Here is a 19,287-nt window from a genome sequence, read left to right on the forward strand (position 1 = left end):
TCGCAAATGAGTCGCATCGCCCAGTCCGACAACTCCCATTCTCCCGGATCTAGTAGTGTGTGACTGAGATAATCGGCTTGTACATTCTCGACTCCGGCAATATGAGATGCTGATATTTGGACTAAATGCTATTCTGCCCACAGGATCAATTCCTGAACTTCCAGCTACACTGCTCTTGGTGCCTTGTTTGTTTATGTAGGCTACTGTCATCGCATTGTCTGAGAGAACTCGCACCGAACGTCCCTGAACCAAAGGCTGAAAGGCAAGCAAAGCCAAACGCACCACCTTGGCTTCAAAGCGATTGATAGACCAAGACGCCCTTAAGTTTGACCAGGTGCCCTGAGCCACTTGACTGACAAACTGCTTCCCAACCAGAGAGACTTGCATCCATAGTCAGAACCACCCAATCCGGGACCTCCAAAGCTATCCCCTGCAGGAGGTTGGGTGTGTGTAGCCACCACGACAGACTGTCCCTGGTTGCAGGGGGAAGAGGAATGGGCTGGTGATACTTCGCCGACATGACTCCACTGGGCCAGAAGCGCCCTCTGAATGGGACGCATATGATCAAAGGCCCACAACACCAGATCTAAGGTGGAAGTCATGGAACCGAGGACCTGCAACACATCCCAAGTTCCAGGGCCTCGCAACTGCATTAATCGCTGAATATGAGATTGTAGCTTGCGCACTCTCTCGTCCATCAGAAAGACTCTGCCTTGGCTGGTGTAGAAAAACGCTCTCGGATACTCCAGAGTTTGGGACGGAACTAGGTGGCTCTTGGCCAAATTCACCACCTAGCCTAACGACCGCAAGGTTCGAAGTACCGCTTGCTCTGCTGTATGGCAACTGGCCTCCGACTTCACCCGAATAAGCCAATCGTCTAGATAAGGATGGATAAGGACACTCTGCCACCATAACGCCGCCACAACGGCCACCATAACCTTGGTAAAGGTACGAGGCGCCATGGCCAATCTGAACGGGAGTGCCTGAAACTGAAAGTGTTGCCCCAAGACCATAAACCGCAGGTAGTGTTGATGGTTCCGGGAAATGGGAATGTGGAGATATGCTTCCGTCAGATCTAATGATGCCAGGAACTCCTAGGTGTGTACTGCTGCTATCACCAAACGCAACGTTTCCATCTGAAAACGGGGAACCTTCAATGCCGCGTTCATTCGCTTCAAATCGAGAATGGGGCGATAGGCTTCTTCCTTCTTCGGAACCACAAAGTAAATCGAATACCGCCCCATTCGAAGCTCGTCCGGAGGCACCGGAACCACGGCCCCCAAGAGCTGCAACCTGTGCAAAGTCTCCCGCACCACCCTGTGCTTCTGTAGAGAGCCGCAGGGGGAGATTAGGAACAGGATGCGGACAGGCCAAGCAAATTCTAAAGCGTAACCGTCCCTTATCACACTGAGTACACACTGATCCTGGGTGATCTTGGCCCACTCCTCGTAAAAAATGCCAGCCGATTTCCTATAAAAGGAACGGCGGAATGGGCCGGCCTCCTTTCATTGTGCTGATTTGGGGCCAGAGGAGCCGGTATTGCTGGGGGCTCTGAAGGGCCGCCGTCCACCTCGAAAGGACTGCCCCCTGGAATGACCTTGAGGCGAAAAAGACCTCTGTGTAGCCGTCGCAGTGCGCGGTTGTTGAAACCCCCGAGTGTCCCGAAAGCGTGGCCAAGTGGGAAAACTCCGTCTGCCCCGAAGCCTGTCTTCCGGTAAGCGAGGCACCTTAGTGTCTCCTAATTGCTTCACGATCTGATCCAACTCCTCGCCAAATATGAGAAGACCTTTAAACAGTAAAGTCGCCAGCTGGGCCTTAGATGAAACATTTGCAGACCAGTTATGATGCCACAGCAGGCGCCTTGCTGACACCGCAACCCCCATAATGCGGGAAGACATCCGCACCACATTATACAATGCATCTGCTACAAACTCAATGGCCGCTTCCAATCGGTCCGCCTGAGCTGCTTGCGAACCCCCAGGTGCCTGATCCTCCTGGGAACGCTGTACCCAGCGTAAGCATGCCCACTGCATGAGACTGGAACAAATAGCTGCGCGGAGACTCAAAGCCGAAATCTCAAAAATCCTTTTGAGATGAATCTCCAGCTTGCAATCCTGAACACCCTTCAGAGCTGCCGCACCCGCAACCGGAATGGTTGTCTTCTTTGTGACAGCGGATACCATGGCGTCCACCTTAGGGAGGGCAAACAACTCCAGGGTCTGCTCCGAAAGGGCATAAAGCTTGGCCATAGCCATAACAACTTTCAGGCCCGCTTCCGGATTATTCCACTCCTGATCCACCGTTTTAACGGACTCATGATATGGGAACCCGGAAGTGGGACGCCGCGTGCCCTCCAAAACTGGATCCACACCGTCCTTGCAAGAGTCATCAGGTAGAGGCTGGAGACCCAGCTCCTCCAGAACTCGGGGAATGAGTGGCGCCAATTCCTCTCTGCGGAACAACCTTAGGATCTTGGGGTCATCCCCCTCCGCCGCAGGTCCGGGATCAAGATCATCACTTTGGCTGGCATCCACCATGTCTGGGTCTGCCGCCCGATTACTGGCAAGCGATGCCCCTGGGCCAGAGGTATTTTCCTGTGGCGCCGCAGCAGTTAAGCGCAATACTCTAGCGGTCGCAGTACCTACCTGCGATGCTCCCTGCCTGCCCTTACCTGAGTCAGAGTCGGGCAGCGAACCGTTTGGAGATAAACCAGACTCCGGGAGCAAAGAAGAGGAGTGCTGGGACCCCCCCCCCTGGCTGGGCACAAACTCCTCATACTGTGCCAAAAAGACCTTGTGCATAAGAAGCACAAATTCTGGCGAAAAAGGAGCCGGGGCCCGCCCACTGTCTGCATTTGCCACAAAGGGGCCCCCCAGGGTCCTGCTGAGGCCCCCTGTCCCTCAATAGGACCTGGAAGCACCAGGGAAAGAACCGGAGGAAGATCCCCATCAGGCCCCAAAAACATGGGCCTACCCGCAGGGGGATCCAAAATGGCTGCCGTTCCTGCGGTTACCGCATCAGGCAGTAGCATGCGGACTGAACCTCTCAGAGCTGCAGGGGAAGGAGAAGAAACTACTCTCCTAAATTTGGCAAGCACCGGGAACTCCGAGGGACCCTCCCCTCCTGAAACGCAGGCAGCACACAAACCACGGCAATTCAGCCACGTGGGAGTCACTCCCCTCACCATCGTGTCGCCAGCAGCCCGATGAAGCAGCAAGCAAAAAAAATTAGAAAAAAAATATTGAAAATATTGACAAAAAACCCTCCGAAACCGTACGCCGGGGGGAAGAGGGGAAACAAGCTGTCGTCCCTACCTGTTCCTGCTGTCGTTTTTTTTTTTCAACTTTACTGCTTTAAAAGCAGCCTCACTGTAAAGTTTCTACTCCTAGTACTGAAAAGAGCTGTCCAGCTCAATTCAGCAAGTGAATTAAAATAGGAGAGGAAAGTGAGGAAACAAAATAAAGAACCAACACGTGAAAGGGAGGGATCTGGACCACCAGATGTGCACATCACAGTTACCTGGGGAGCGGGTGAACAAAAGGGTCACCGACCCCCAGCCATCCGCCTCAACCAAACAAAGTAGGGGGTCCCTCACGAGAAACCCCGACCCCTGGGAGGAAGGCTCAGATCAGAATCCAAAAATAAAAATACTGGACCAAAACTGCAGGTTTAAGCACCAGTCACCCACTGCTGGAGACGGAGAAATACTGAGGAACTGCAGGTGGCATCAGAGTATATAAAGCAGTGTCAGTTTTACTTTCTCTGTCTCCGCCTGCTGGTATGGATGAATAAACCCAGGAGTCTGGACTGATCCGGGTACGTACAGGGCACTTCCCTTCCTCTAGACCCCCACCCCGACAGGGCAGTGGCAGTCAGCAGGGAGCCTCCCAGATAGTAAAAATTTGCAGGTCCTGCCCCTCCTCCTATGCAAGCTTCCTATTAGACTGGAACCCCAGGCAGAAAGCCAAGGCCTATATGGCAGAATATATTCATGGGACCTGCCTATCCTCCTGTGTAGGCTTCCTGATAAACTGGAAAGCTGTACAGAGGGCTGAGGCCTGTAAGGCAGCACACATTCACAGGCCCTGATTTACAACAAATTTTTCTATTGTTTGGGTAAGTATGGGGGGGCGGGGGGGGGGGGGTAAGGAAGAGAGGAAATGTGGAGGTCTGCTATTTCATTTTGGTTATTATTTAGGGGCATGTACATTTTAGAGTGTTAAAACAGGGTCATACAAGATAAAGGGTTGAGAAATGCTGGCCTAAAGAAGCAAGAACTATCTTTCGAGCTTGGTTTTAAGTGCAGTGGGTAATGGTGACCCTGGTGTTTTAATATTCACAGTAAATATTTTGTTCTCATTTTTCTTATAGCACATAACTTGAACAGTTTCCACTTCCATTTTAAATTACTATTTTATAAATATCTCCTTTATTATTTGAGGAAGTTTGCTTTTGTGTGAAAGTAATGTGTATTTTCATAGCCAGCATATAATCCTCATCTCATCTGTGCCCTTCTCCTTCAGCTCCAACTTCTAGCTCCATGTTTTCCACTGTGCTGCACCAAATGCCTGGAATAGCCTTCTTGAGCTAGTACATCACATTTCCTCTCTCACCATTTCCAAATTCCACCTAAAAGCCACTTTTCTGAGGCTATTTTTAAATCTTAAAACCTGGCTCTCCCTGATCATAATCTTATCAATTTTAACCAGGTTCACTGTAATAAGCAAACTTCCTGAAACCTATTTGTCTTGTCTGTGTATCTTCACTAGATTGTAAGCTCCATGGAGCAGGAACCGACTCTTATGTGTATCTGTACAATGCTGTGCACTTCTAGTAGTACTATAGAAATGATAAATAGTAGTAATAGTACTAAACTGACTGGGGTATGCACACCCTGGCATGAAGGAAATGTGTTTGTATATCAACTCATATCCTCATGGAGTTGAGCAATTGATGTGGATGGGCAGACTAAATAAGACTGTACCATCTTTTTCTGCCATCACATTTCTATGTATGTGCTTGCACAAAGCCAGTCTCACCTGGACAATCCACGTGACCTGAGGCAGATCCAGCCCTCGTGCAGCCACATCCTGGATCAGAAACAAAAAAAAGAGCAAGATAATTATCTGAGATAGCTTTGCAGGAACTGAAATTCTAATGTGGTTCATATCATTTCTTCTGTCTGTTGAAGCCTGAAACCATTTAGGACAAGCACACAAAGATGTTGCATCCAGCAGTATACCAAAACTGCCATTCTTCTCGTACCTTTGGGTTTTGTGCACTTTTAGCTTAAGATTGGCTCCCGTACATCACCTTTGCAGAGAAGCAGCTCCTGAAGTTGGCATGATAGAAGTCTACACAGTTTGCTTTGTGTTCAAGATTCTCGTGTGCAGCATAGATCCTAGCTGAGACTGTACGGAACCCAGCAATGCTGAAACTAACCCAAAGAAGAACTCAAACCAAAGAACTATGGTGGGGGAAGGGAACTGATCTTCCCATCGTTGAGCAGTACACTTAGGGGGGGAATTTTCAAAGTCCTTTACGAAAATAAAACACAGGTTTATGCATGTAAATGGTTAGTTATAAAACTGCATGCGGGCTGTGCACCTAAAACTATGCATGTAATCCAATTCCACGCATAGTTTTAGGAATATAAAAGATAAGATTCCAGGGGGCAGAGTTGGGATTTATACACACACTTTTCATTTTGAAAAGTATGTGTGTAAATTAACCTGCACAAGTTACGCCCAGCAAAGATCAGGCATAACTTTGCCGGTTATTTCAGTTAATTTTCAAAGCGAACATGAATGCAAGGTCACTTAAACTTGGTGTAACTTATTGTATGTGTTTTGGCAAGGTATAGGTTATGCGGGGTGTTGTGAAATTTCCTTCCCTAAAATATACCTGCTTCTAAATAAGAATAGGACCTAGTGTTTGGTCCATGCACGGCTACAACTTGCCTGTGGATCTGAGGATCTAGCTGAAACAATGCACTTTGTGGCCAATCGTGAAAGAAACCCTGAAAGTCCTCTAAGCAAAGCTCAACTAGCCTTGGACTTTTGGCCAACACTGGGCAGGTACACAGGACGCACTATTGCTTCATCTGTTCTGACCATGCCTAGGTTTCATTGCTCCCAGAACAATAACCTTGTCACCATAACTGACCTGGAAGATTGTTGAGCTGCCTCTCATCTTTCCCTTCATTTCATGTACTTCAAGTTTTATATTATGCAGTGGAATCTACAATCTAATTAGGCCTCAGATGGGTTTATAGTTTGGAAAGTCTAGAATTAAACCTCAGCGAGCAATGTAACCAACTTCCATTAAAAACTATTTTGTTAAAAGTTGTTGTTCGATGTCCTGAGCATAGGGCTTTATATACATACACTGTAAGTAAATAAAGGCTGTTGCTTGGATTTGTATTTTCCTTTTCATCTCCATTTTGTTACATATTCAAGTGAAATTTACATTCAGATCCCAACAGCAGCCCCTGTAACAGATGTGGGCCAACTTCTACAGGTACAGCATCGTGCTACAGGGCAGGAGTGAGGTGCATTGGCAGAGCTGTATGTGAGGGTCTCGATACTGGAATAGCAGGGGGTGCTGCAGGGCAGTAGTGAGGTGCATAGGCAGAGCTGTGTTTGAGAGTCTCATTACTGGAATAAAGGAAAATTAGTTCTTACCTGTTAATTTTCGTTCCTGTAGTACCACGGATCAGTCCAGACTCTGGGTTGAGCCTCCTTTCCAGCAGGTGGAGACAGACTAAAACTGAAAGGATATCCTATATGAGGACAGAGCCTATCCTGTAACTCTTCAGTATAACCATTGTCAAAGCAGAAAACAATAAAACCAGAATAGGATCAAGCAAGTAACCATAAAGCTCAATGGAGCAACTGTAGAACAATGTAATAAACATGGTATAGCTATACGTTCTTGCATATACTTGGTGTTTAAACCACCAAGGCTTCTCGGGTAATTGCTCAGTATTCTTGCACAAAAATGAAGTAGTAGAATCTGCAAAAAACAAGCTTCGAGAGGACAGAAAGAAAGACAGACAGGGAAGGACGTCTGGACTGATCCGTGGTACTACAGGAACGAAAATTAACAGGTAAGAACTAATTTTCCTTTCCTGTATGTACCCGGATCAGTCCAGACTGTGGGATGTAGCAAAGCTTCCCTAAATCGGGTGGGACCGAGACAGTCCCGCTCGAAGCACTTGCCACCCAAAGGAACCAAAAACCGGAGCTTGCACATCCAGACGGTAGTGTCGAGCAAAAGTATGCAGGGACGTCCAGGTGGCGGCCCTGCAAATCTCCTGTGGAAAGACCGATTGGCTCTCTGCCCAGGAAGTAGCTTGAGAACGTAGTGAATGAGCCTTGAGGCCCTTGGGAACCGCCCGACCTTGGCAAAGATAGGCCGAGGAGATCGCTTCTTTCAACCACCGCGCGATAGTGGTCTTAGAAGCCGGCTTACCCCGATTAGGCCCACTCCAGAGGACAAATAGATGGTCTGAGACCCGAAAGTCATTGGTAACCTGAAGATAGCGAAGTAGAACCCGCTTGACATCCAGCTTACGGAGATCGCCCCCAGTCGTACCCGCAATCTCCTCTGGGGAAAACGCAGGGAGTTCTACCAACTGGTTGACATGGAAGTTGGAAACAACCTTTGGCAAGAAGGAAGGGACCGTCTTGAGGGATACCCCTGAATCGGAAAAACGCAAAAAAGGTTCCCGACAGGACAACGCTTGAATCTCGGAGATCCGTCGAGCGGAGGAGATGGAGACCAGAAAGACAGTCTTGAGCGTAAGATCCTTTAACGTAGCGCGACGGAGAGGTTCGAACGGAGCAGCACAGAGGGCTCGAAGGACCAGGTTAAGACTCCACGACGGGCAAGTGGTACAAGAGGGCGAACGTAGATGTTTGACGCCCTTCAAGAACCGGATCACGTCCGGGTGGCCCGCTAAGGGATGACCTTCTACCCGACCCAGGAGGGAATTAAGAGCGGAGAGTTGTATGCGCAGAGAACTGAAGGAAAGGCCCTTGGAAAGACCCTTCTGAAGGAAAGAAAGGACCAACGAAACCGGGGCGGAACGTGCTGAGACACCAGACTCCGCACAAACGGATTCAAAAACCTTCCAGATACGCACGTAAGCCAGAGAAGTCGACTGTTTCTGGGCCCGCAGCAAGGTGGAGATGACCTCCTCCTTGTAGCCCTTACGCCTCAGGCATCGCCGTTCAAAAGCCAGGCCGCTAGACAGAAGCGATCGGCCTGGTCGAAAAATACAGGCCCCTGCCGAAGCAGGCGAGGGAGATGACCTAGCCGAAGAAGGCCGTCCGTCGCCAGGTTGATGAGATCTGCAAACCACGGCCTTTGTGTTCCCTTGGGTGCTACCAGAATCACGGGTCCCTGGTGGAGCTCTATTCTTCTGATAACCTTTCCCACCAGGGGCCACGGGGGAAACACGTACAGAAGGACATCCTCCGGCCAAGGGAGAGCCAGGGCATCCACGCCCTCTGAGCTGCGCTCCCTCCAGCGGCTGAAGAACCGATTGGCCTTGGCATTGCGCAAGGTCGCCATGAGGTCCAAGTGGGGTGGACCCCACCTGTCGAGAATCAGAGTCATGGCCACGTCCGAGAGCTCCCACTCCCCCAGATCGAGCGAATGACGACTGAGGAAATTGGCCTGAACATTTTCTGTGCCCACGATGTGGGAGGCCGCCAGGCATTGCAGATGCCGTTCCGCCCATGTGAAGAGAAGGCTGGCTTCTATGGCCACCAGGGGACTGCGGGTGCCTCCTTGGCGATTGATGTAAGCTACGGTGGTGGAGTTGTCGGACAGTACCCTGACCGCTTTGCCTCTGATCAGGGGGAGAAACCCCTGAAGAGCCAAGCAAACCACCCGAGTCTCCAACCGATTGATGTGCCAGCGAGACTGAATTGGCAACCAGATCCCCTGGCTGGACTGGGAGAGACAGACTGCACCCCAGCCCCAGCCCAGTTACTATCGTCCACTGTGGAGCTTGGAGAGGCATTCCCTGAAGCAGATGAGGAAGTGAAAGCCACCACTGCAAGTCGGTGACTGTAGAGTCCAAGAATGGGAGGACTATGTGAAACTGTTCCGACATCAGCTGCCAGTGGGATAGCAAAGCTTTCTGTAATGGTCATATATGAGCAAGAGCCCAGGGGACTAGGTTGATGGTGGAAGCCATGGATCCCAAGACCTGCAGGTAGTCCCAGGCCGTTGGGAGAGGTAGCGAAATCAGATTTTGAATCTGGTCGATCAGCTTGAGAGCCCGCGCATGAGGCAAGAAGACTTTGCCCACTCGGGTGTCGAAGTGGGCTCCCAGGAACTCTAACTCTTGGGAGGGCTGAAGGTTGCTCTTGGAGAAACTGACTATGCACCCGAGAGACGAGAGGAGGGCTAACACGCGATTCACCGCTTGACGGCAAAGAACCGCCGACTTGGCCCTGACGAGCCAGTCGTCCAGGTAGAGGTGAACAAGAATCCCCTCCCAGCGAAGAACCGCCACCACCACCACCACCACCACCATGACCTTGGTGAAGGTGTGAGGCGCGGTCGCGAGGCCGAAGGGAAGCGGCCGAAACTGGAAGTCCTGGTTGAGTATGTGGAAGCGAAGATACTTCTAGTAGTCGCGGTGAATCGAATATGGAAGTACGCCTCTGCAAGATCGAGTGAAGCGAGGAACTCTCCGGGGCAAACCGCTGCGATGCCCGCTCGCAGGGTTTCCATGCGGAAATGTGGGATCTTGAGGGCCAGATTGACCCTCTTGAGGTCTAAGATCGGACGATAAGACCCGTCTTTCTTGGGGACGACGAAGTAAATAGAATACTGGCTGGCGCCAAGCTCCCTCTCCGGGACCACTGCACCCAGATTCAGGAGCCTGGCGAGGGTTTGTTCCACTGCATCCCTCTTGGACTGCCCGCATGGAGAGAAGAGAAAAAGATCCGGAAGGTCGCGAACAATCTCGAAGGCATACCCGTCTCTGATAATGTCAAGGCCCCACTGGTCCGACGTGATTTTGACCCATTCCTCGAAAAATAAGGAGAGGTGACCGCCTAGGGAGGGGACCGAGGAATGAGTCAACTGAACTTCATTGTGTGGCAGGCTTAGGGGTGGAACACACAGGCTGGCCCTCGCGAAAGGGCCACCGCCCATGAAAGGGCTGCGACCAAGACCGGGAAGAATAACCCCTCAAAGAGCCACCCCATCCGTGTGGGGTATATCGTCTCGGACCCCGGAAGCGAGGACGAGAGGGTGTGAAGGAACGGGATGGTTTAGGACGGTCCTCCGGAAGCTTATGGACCTTATTTTCCCCTAAAGAATCCATAAGCTTCTCAAGGTCCTCACCAAAGAGCAGCTTACCTGTGAAAGGCAACGTGCCTAACCGGGCTTTGGAGGACGGGTCGGCCGACCAATTGTGTAGCCAGAGGAGTCGTCTGGCGGACACCGCCAAAGCCATCGCCTTCGCCTGAACACGGATTAGATCATAGAGCGCATCTGCCCCATAAGCGATGACAGCTTCCAGACGCTCAGCCTGCTCTGCCTCTGCCAATGGGAGGTCTTGGGTGCCGAGTAACTGTTGAACCCACCTGAGGCCTACCCGCAGCATGAGACTGCTGCAGAAAGTCGCCCGGACTCCTAGAGCCAGGATTTCGAAGATACGTTTCATGTGAGCCTCGAGCTTGCGGTCCTGCTCGTCCTTCAGTGCCGTCGATCCCTCCACCGGGATCGTGGTATGCTTGGTGACCACTGAGACGGAGGAGTCCAGGAGGAATTTTTAAAGATTTCCAAGCATTCCTTCGGAAGGGGGTAGAGTTTGTCCATGGCACGCCCCACCTGGAGTGCCGCCTCAGGAGCCTCCCATTCCCGCAGGAGCAACAGCTTGTGCATGGGATGAAAAGGGAAAGCACTTGCCAGAGCCCTGAGTCCCGGGTCCATGTCCTTAGGCAAAGAGGCCATAAGGGTATCCGCGGGGGGGGGGCCCTCCAATCCCTGGAGGACAAAGGGGATGAGGGGCTCCAACTCCTCCCTGCGGAACATACGAAGGACTCTGGGATTGTCCCCATCCATGGAAAGGGTACCCTCTGTATCCGGGATAGCGGTGGGATCCGGGAGTACCGGGTCCACTGGGGGGTCAGGGAGGGGGGGCACCCCCGGGACCACCCGCACCTGAAGCGACCCCTGGGACTCCGCAGCTGGGCCAACCATCAACGGCGCGGAGCGAGGAATTTTTGCCAGGGAGGGGTCAAGGGGGGGGACCTTCCTCCTCCTCCTGCAGGCTAGCTAAATAGGATTTATGCAGGAGGACAAATTCTGTGGAAAAACGGGCCCTGGATTTCCCAGGAGGGGAAGGGGGAGGGGGGGTGAGGGGGTGGTCGGGGAAACCCATCCTGGGGGGCTATGGGGCTCAAATCGGGGGGTGTCTCTGAAAAAATTCGGTCCCCCAGCCAGCTCTGAAAACGGAGCCACTGAAAAATCCAAGATGGCCGCCGTTCCCGGGCTTTGCCGACCCGGGAACGGCCTGGCCATGCTTTGGGGACTTGATCCCCGATCTAAGTTTGCCTGCCCTGCCGAGGAGGGGCCTTCCCCACCCGGCAGGCAGGCTGAGCAGAGGCCCTCTCGCGAAAATCGCGAGGAGGGCTTACCACATGAGAGGCAGGCTGCCTGCCGCGGCATCGGAGCCGAACTGAGAAAAAAGCTGAAGAAAAAAAAACCAAACTTTGATTGGCAGCCTGCAGGCCCAGAGTGAAGCAGGGGGGAAACCTGCTGACTCCTGCCTGTCTGGCTGCCGGTTCGATCCCCCTGAAGAGCCTGAATAAAAAGAAGCTCTACTGCTATAAGAAAAAGGATAAAGTTGGAACTTTAAACACTTTTTTTTTTTTTTTTTATCTGAGCACAGCAGTGGGGTTCTAAGCTCCTCAGGCAGCCAGAGGAGGGGTAGACTAGAACTAGACCACCAGCCTCGGTCCCCACACCTGGAAGCGCCCACGGACTCAGACTATGCTCCGCACAAGGGGTGAAGCCCCCCTGAGTCCGGCAAGAGCCAGGTGACGGCTAGCGTCTCCAGCACAGAAAAAAGACAAGGTACCGATTTAAAAAGTTCTTTTTTTTTTTTTAGAAGAAGCCAAACAGAAACTAAGAAGTACTTGCTTGATCCCTGAAAGAGAAAAAGAGATGGCTAACTAGCCGAAATCAGGAAACCGAAGGGTGAGCTGATACACCTGCTGGAGACAGACAAATACTGGAGGGTTACAGGATAGGCTCTGTCCTCATATAGGATATCCTTTCAGTTTTAGTCTGTCTCCACCTGCTGGAAAGGAGGCTCAACCCACAGTCTGGACTGATCCGGGTACGTACAGGGAACAGGGTATGCTGCAGGGCTGGAGTGAGGCTCATTGGCAGAACTGTACGTGAGGGTCTCAGTACCGGAATAGTAGGGGGTGCTGCAGGGGAGGAGTGAGACTCATTGGCAGAGGTGTATGTGAGGGTCTCAGTACAGGAATAGGGGGTGCTATTGGGTAGGACTAAGGTACATTAGAAGTACACTGGGTAGGACTAAGGTGCACTGGGGGCAGCTCTCAATAATGGAATAATAGGCGGCGCTTCAGAATAGGAGCGAGCTGCACTGGTACAGCTGCACGTGAGGATCTCAGAAAAGGGGTAGCTGCAGTGCGTTTGTGTAGAGAACCTGGGCAGCATTTGCGCCTCACTATAAGTGGCTCCTCAATGTATTGATCCCTCTTTTTTATTATAATGAAGCAATTGTCGATCACTAATATTTCAAACAAACAAGACTCTCCCACTCTCTGTAGCAGAAAGCTACTGAAGAGAGTCACCACAGACTGGGTGTCACTGCGGCATGAATTGTCAACCAAATCTGTTGTTCGCTTGTAACATTATCAAGAAGAAAATAATTTCCAAAGTCCACCTGAAAGACATTCAATGCTGAAATCTTGCTGGCCCTAGCATGACAACTGGCTGCTTCTATGAGACCTGGAAGGTACAGATGGAAGTCAGCTTGATCAGGCACTAGCCTGTCAATTGGATTAAAATGACTCATTTATTTACCAGAGAAAACTCACAAAGCACAGTCACTAGCAGAAAGGGTGCGCCTAACGGCTCTCTGAGCACAGGAAGGAGCTGTCTTGCTTCCGTCGCCTTCCCGGCCTGCCAAAAGTCATTACTGGTGAGTGCAGAAAGGCATCAGCAGGATAGGGGCCCCACGGTCAGGGCGACAGATTGGCCTGCGTAATCAAAGGGAGCCCAGAAGCTGTCAGAAGCAAGAGCTCCTAGCTGGAGGCTCCACAAACTGGCAACATGAGTTAATGTGGCTGAGTAAACAAAACATTCTCCAAATGACCTTTTTTGATTTTATTCTCTCATTTTCCTATGCCCACTAAAAATGAGAGATTACATCTCAGAGTTCTGAAGAAAAAGTGTAAGAAAATCAAACAAACGAAGAGAAAACACACACCATTACTGCAGCTATACACAAATCGTGGCCTCCTTTCTGGATCCATGAATTCTAGAGATTTCTGAATTTATGCTCTACTCCACAAAGAAAAGTATGAAATTCAGCATTTGCAGGATGCAAACTCACAGAGCACTATACGCTACCTGTACCATTTTTAGAGCTCTTTGGGTAGTCGATGGCTATTGCTCCTTCTTATTGGTTGCTTTCCAACCTATTTTGCTGAAGTTGAACAAGGAGGCCAAGAATGCATGGGACAGAATCAGGTTTAGGACTGAAACCAAATCTCAAGACAATATAGGGATAGGGAGCTTGGAGTGAAGACACTATTGGGGAAATAAGAACATAAGAACATAAGAAATTGCCATGCTGGGTCAGACCAAGGGTCCATCAAGCCCAGCATCCTGTTTCCAACAGAGGCCAAAACCAGGCCACAAGAACCTGGCAATTACCCAAACACTAAGAAGATCCCATGCTACTGATGCAATTAATAGCAGTGGCCATTCCCTAAGTAAAATTGATTAATAGCCATTAATGGACTTCTCCTCCAAGAACTTATCCAAACCTTTTTTGAACCCAGCTACACTAACTGCACTAACCACATCCTCTGGCAACAAATTCCAGAGCTTTATTGTGCGTTGAGTGAAAAAGAATTTTCTCCTATTAGTCTTAAATGTGCTACTTGCTAACTTCATGGAATGCCCCCTAGTCCTTCTATTATTCGAAAGTGAAAACAACCGAGTCACATCTACTCGTTCCAGACCTCTCATGATCTTAAAGACCTCTATCATATCCCCCCTCAGACGTCTCTTCTCCAAGCTGAACAGCCCTAACCTCTTCAGCCTTTCCTCATAGGGGAGCTGTTCCATCCCCTGTTTCATTTTGGTTGCCCTTCTCTGTACCTTCTCCATTGCAACTATATCTTTTTTGAAATGCAGCAACCAGAATTGTACACAGTATTCAAGGTGCGGTCTCACCATGGAGCGATACAGAGGCATTATGACATTTTCCGTTCTATTAACCATTCCCTTCCTAATAATTCTTAACATTCTATTTGCTTTTTTGACTGCTGCAGCACACTGAGCCGACAATTTTAAAGTATTATCCACTATGATGCCTAGATCTTTTTCCTGGGTGGTAGCTCCTAATATGGAACCTAACATCGTGTAACTACAGCAAGGGTTATTTTTCCCTATATGCAACACCATGCACTTGTCTACATTAAATTTCATCTGCCATTTGGATGCCCAATCTTCCAGTCTTGCAAGGTCCTCCTGTAATGTATCACAGTCTGCTTGTGATTTAACTACTCTGAATAATTTTGTATCATCCGCAAATTTGATAACCTCACTCGTCTTATTCCTTTCCAGATCATTTATATATATATTGAAAAGCACCGGTCCAAGTACAGATCCCTGAGGCACTCCACTGTTTACAATTTTCCACTGAGAAAACTGACCATTTAATCCTACTCTCTGTTGCCTGTCTTTTAACCAGTTTGTAATCCACGAAAGGACATCGCCTCCTATCCCATGACTTTTTAGTTTTCGTAGAAGCCTCTCATGAAGGACTTTGTCAAACGCCTTCTGAAAATCCAAATACACTACATCTACCGGTTCACCTTTATCCACATGTTTATTAACCCCTTCAAAAAAATGAAGCAGATTTGTTAGGCAAGACTTCCCTTGGGTAAATCCATGTTGACTGTGTCCCATTAAATCATGTCTTTCTATATGCTCTATGACTTTGATCTTGAGAATAGTTTCTACTATTTTTCCCGGCACTGAAGTCAGGCTCACTTGTCTATAGTTACCTGGATCGCCCCTGGATCCTTTTTTAAATATTGGGGTTACATTGGCCACCCTCCAGTCTTCAGGTACAATGGATGATTTTAATGATAGGTTACAAATTTTAACTAATAGATCAGAAATTTCATTTTTTAGTTCCTTCAGAACCCTAGGATGCATACCATCTGGTCCAGGTGATTTGCTACTCTTTAGTTTGTCAATCTGGCCTACTACATCTTCCAGGTTCACAGTGATTTCGTTCAGTTCATCTGACTCATCACCCCTGAAAACCATGTCCGGAACTGGTATCTCCCCAACATCCTCATTAGTAAACACGGAGGCAAAGAATTAATTTAGTCTTTCTGCAATGGCCTCATCTTCCCTAAGAGCCCCTTTTAACCCCTCTGTCATCTAATGGTCCAACCGACTCCCTCACAGGTTTCTTGCTTTGGATATATTTTAAAAAGTTTTTATTATGAGTTTTTGCCTCTATGGCCAACTTCATTTCAAATTCTCTCTTCGCCTGTCTTATCAATGTTTTACACTTACCTTGACAATGCTTATGTTTTATCCTATTTTCTTCAGATGGATCCTTCTTCCAATTTTTGAAGGATGTTTTTTTGGCTAAAATAGCCTCTTTCACCTCACCTTTTAACCATGGTAATCGTTTTGCCTTCCTTCCACCTTTCTTAATGTGTGGAATACATATGGACTGCGCCTCTAGGACTGTATTTTTAAACAATGTCCAAGCCTGTTGAACAATTTTAATCTTTGCAGCTGCACCTTTCAGTTTTTTTCTAACTATTTTCCTCATTTTATCAAAGTTTCCCTTTTTAAAATTTAGTGTTAGAGCTGCAGATTTACTTATTGTCCCCCTTCCAGTTATTAGTTTAAATTTGATCATGTTATGATCACTGTTGCCAAGTGGCCCCACCACCGTTACTTCTCTCACCAAATCTTGCGTTCCACTAAGAATTAAATCTAAAATAGCTCCCTGTCTTGTTGGTTCTTGAACCAATTGCTCCATGAAGCAATCATTTATTACATCCAGGAACTTTATGTCTCTAGCAAGTCCTGATGTTACATTTACCCAGTTAATATTGGGGTAATTGAAATCTAACAATATCAAGGTGGAACAAAATGAAATTTATTAATGATAGCCTAAGAAGGTGTCAGCAAGCCTGACGTTGTGTGACTTATTCAAGACACCAACTGGTCTTCTCAATCATTCACCTTCTATATATTTTATTAAATTCAAAAATATTTTTGTTGAAGTTTTCTACTTTTACTTAAAACAGTCCTCCATCAACGAAAAATAGACTCTTAACCAATTTTTGCTTTTCATATGACAGCCCAACACGGCCAGTGTTTCACTCTTAAGCTTCTTCAGGGGCATATGAGAAAACGTGCAGATAAGAGTCTCTCTCCCGTTTATCAGGACATAGCGTCTCAGCAATTACAACCGGAATTACAGCCCTCCTCTTCGTTCCGGTTGTAATTGCTGAGACGCTATGTCTTGATAAACAGGTAAGACCTCTGAAAAGGCAACAGTCTTCCCCATGTGACTAATCTGCTTCGCCAGAGAAGGCATTTTGTATTTGTGTCACTTGAGAGAGTGTGTGTCTCCTCATCGCAGGTCTTACCCTGTCGACTATGAAAGGACTGAGACCTCCCAAAGGTTCGAGACCTCTGAAATGTCGAGTTTCTATAGAGGCAAACACATTGGGAACCCCTGGATCAGCCCCCATGGGCGAGGGGCAATGTAACTGTTTCCTCTAATCTTTCGGTAGCCGGGGAACTGGAGATTCGCCCCATTTACTGGCCAGCTTTTCCAATTTGCTTCCGAAAAGGAGTGATCCTTTAAAAGGCATCTTTCTAAGATTGGCCTTGGAGGTTACATCTGCCAACCAGTTGCGTAGCCATAGCTGTCTTCTGGCCACCACCACTGAGGCCACTCCTCTGGCCGAAGTACAGACTAAATCAGAGCCCGCGTCTGCTAGAATGGCGGTTTCCATAACCACTCTGGAATTCACTCCCAAGTCATCCACCTCCTGAGAGAGGAGTAGGCATGAACGAGCTACCAGAGCTCAACAGGAGGCAATCTATAAGGTCATTGCTACCGCGTCAAAGGCTTGTTTAAGGATGGACTCCATCTGCCTATCGGGTGTATCCTTTAAGGCCACTCCTCCTTCCACTGGGATAGTTGAATGCTTAGAGATGGCACAGACCAACGCATCCACTTTAGGGAAACGCAAACACTCTCTCACTGCCAGGTCGAGTGAGTATAGAGCTTCTAATGCTCGACCCCCTTTAAAACATGCTTCCAGGGTATCCCATTCCAGGTCAATCAACTCCTGGATGGTTTCCTGTAATGGAAAGTAGCAAGAGGGTTTGTGTAGGGAGATCAGAATGGGATTCTTCTTTGGTTCCGACACAGAATCAGTCTCCGGGACTCCCAGCATCTTCAGGGTCTGGGAAACCAGGCCAGCAATTCATCTCTATGAAAGAACCGCAACATGGTTCTGTACGATTCTAACCCCGGGGGAATTTCCCCCTGTTCCAAGGAGTCCAGATCATCCTCTTTATCTGAGCCAACTGGGTCCCTACCGGGGATGCCCTTGGTAAGGCGAGGCATGCCTTGCGGTCTGCCGATAGGATTGGGAGAGGGAGGGGATACCGGCTGAGGGTCCGTCCAGACAGGGGCAAGTGAGGCAGTAGACTGTGCCTGTACAAAGGCTTGTAGCCCCTGGAAAAATTCTACTCAGGAAAAGACAGCCGGGTCCATGCCTAACCCAGGAGGTACTGGGGTAGGTCCAGCTGAATTTTCCTCTCTCATGGATGATCCAGTTAAGGGAGTACTCAGGTCCAGAGTACTTCCAGTTAAGGCTGCGACCAACCCATTATCTGAATGGAAGGAGCCAAGTTTCGCAAAGTCCGAGGAAACCAATTCACTCCTGGTTCCCTCCTGATGATTGATGTAAGCCAACTGTCATCGCCTTGTGGGAGAGTACACTCACTGATCATCCCTCTACTAAAGGAGAGCCTGCAGCGCCAACCGAACCACTTTGGTTTCCAACTGATTGATCGACCAGGAGGATTCCGTTCTTGTCCATTGGCCTTGCACTGCCGTTCCTTGACAAACCGCTCCCCACCCAGAGAGGCTGGCATCGGTGCTTACCACTATCCAGGAGGGAATTTCCAAATCCACCCACCGCCGTAAATTGTCTGGACACAGCCACCAAAGAAGACTGGACTGTGCCAAATCTGTCAGTGGGAGGAGAAGATGAAACTGTTCGGAGAGTGGATTCCACCAGGAGAACAAGGCTGACTGAAGAGGACGCATATGTGTAAAGGCCTAAGGCACCAGTTCAAGAGTGGAAGCCATCGAACCAAGGACCTGCAAATAATCCCAGACCCTGGGACGAGGCATGGATCGCAAGGACTCCACCTGAGTAAGAAGCTTGGACAATCTTTCCTCTGTAAGAAAAACCTTTCCCAAGATCGTGTCGAACCGAGCACCCAAAAACGCCAAGGGCTGGGAGGGAACCAGGTGACTCTTGTCGGGGTTGACCACCCAATCCAATGAGCTCAACATCTGTAGCACCCTCTGCACCGCTGTTCTGCAAAGGTGTTCTGACTTCGCTCGAATCGCCAATCGTCCAGGTAGGGGTGTACCAGAATACCAGACTCTGGGTACCGTCACCAGACCGAACAGTAGAGCGCAAAATTGAAAATGATGCCCCAGGATCGCAAACCGCAAATATTTCTGATGATCCGGGCGTATAGGAATGTGCAAGTAAGCTTCTGTCAGATCCAGAGATGCTAGAAATTCCACTTTGTGTACAGATGCTATCACCGAGCAAAGAGTTTCCATCCGAAAACGAGGCACCTTTAGAGTCCGATTGACTCTCTTTAGGTCTAGAATGGGACGGAAGGTGCCCTCCTTCTTGGGCACCACAAAGTAGATGGAGTAGCGCCCTTGCCTGAGCTCTCTTGCGAGTACCGGAA

The 19,287-nt window shown here is 49.1% G+C and overlaps 1 protein-coding gene across 5 annotated transcripts in view; it reads right to left on the minus strand.

Moving 5' to 3' along the window:
- Positions 1-19,287, minus strand: part of DDX31 (DEAD-box helicase 31) — a 147,228-nt gene that overhangs the window by 53,208 nt on the left and 74,733 nt on the right. For all 5 annotated transcript variants that reach the window (XM_029614155.1, XM_029614154.1, XM_029614152.1 and 2 more), the window contains one exon: positions 5,040-5,090. In XM_029614155.1, coding sequence (XP_029470015.1) covers positions 5,040-5,090 — 51 coding nt within the window. The remainder of the gene's footprint in view (positions 1-5,039; positions 5,091-19,287) is intronic.

Source organism: Rhinatrema bivittatum, chromosome 8 (assembly GCF_901001135.1).
Source record: "Rhinatrema bivittatum chromosome 8, aRhiBiv1.1, whole genome shotgun sequence".
Lineage (NCBI taxonomy): Eukaryota > Metazoa > Chordata > Amphibia > Gymnophiona > Rhinatrematidae > Rhinatrema > Rhinatrema bivittatum.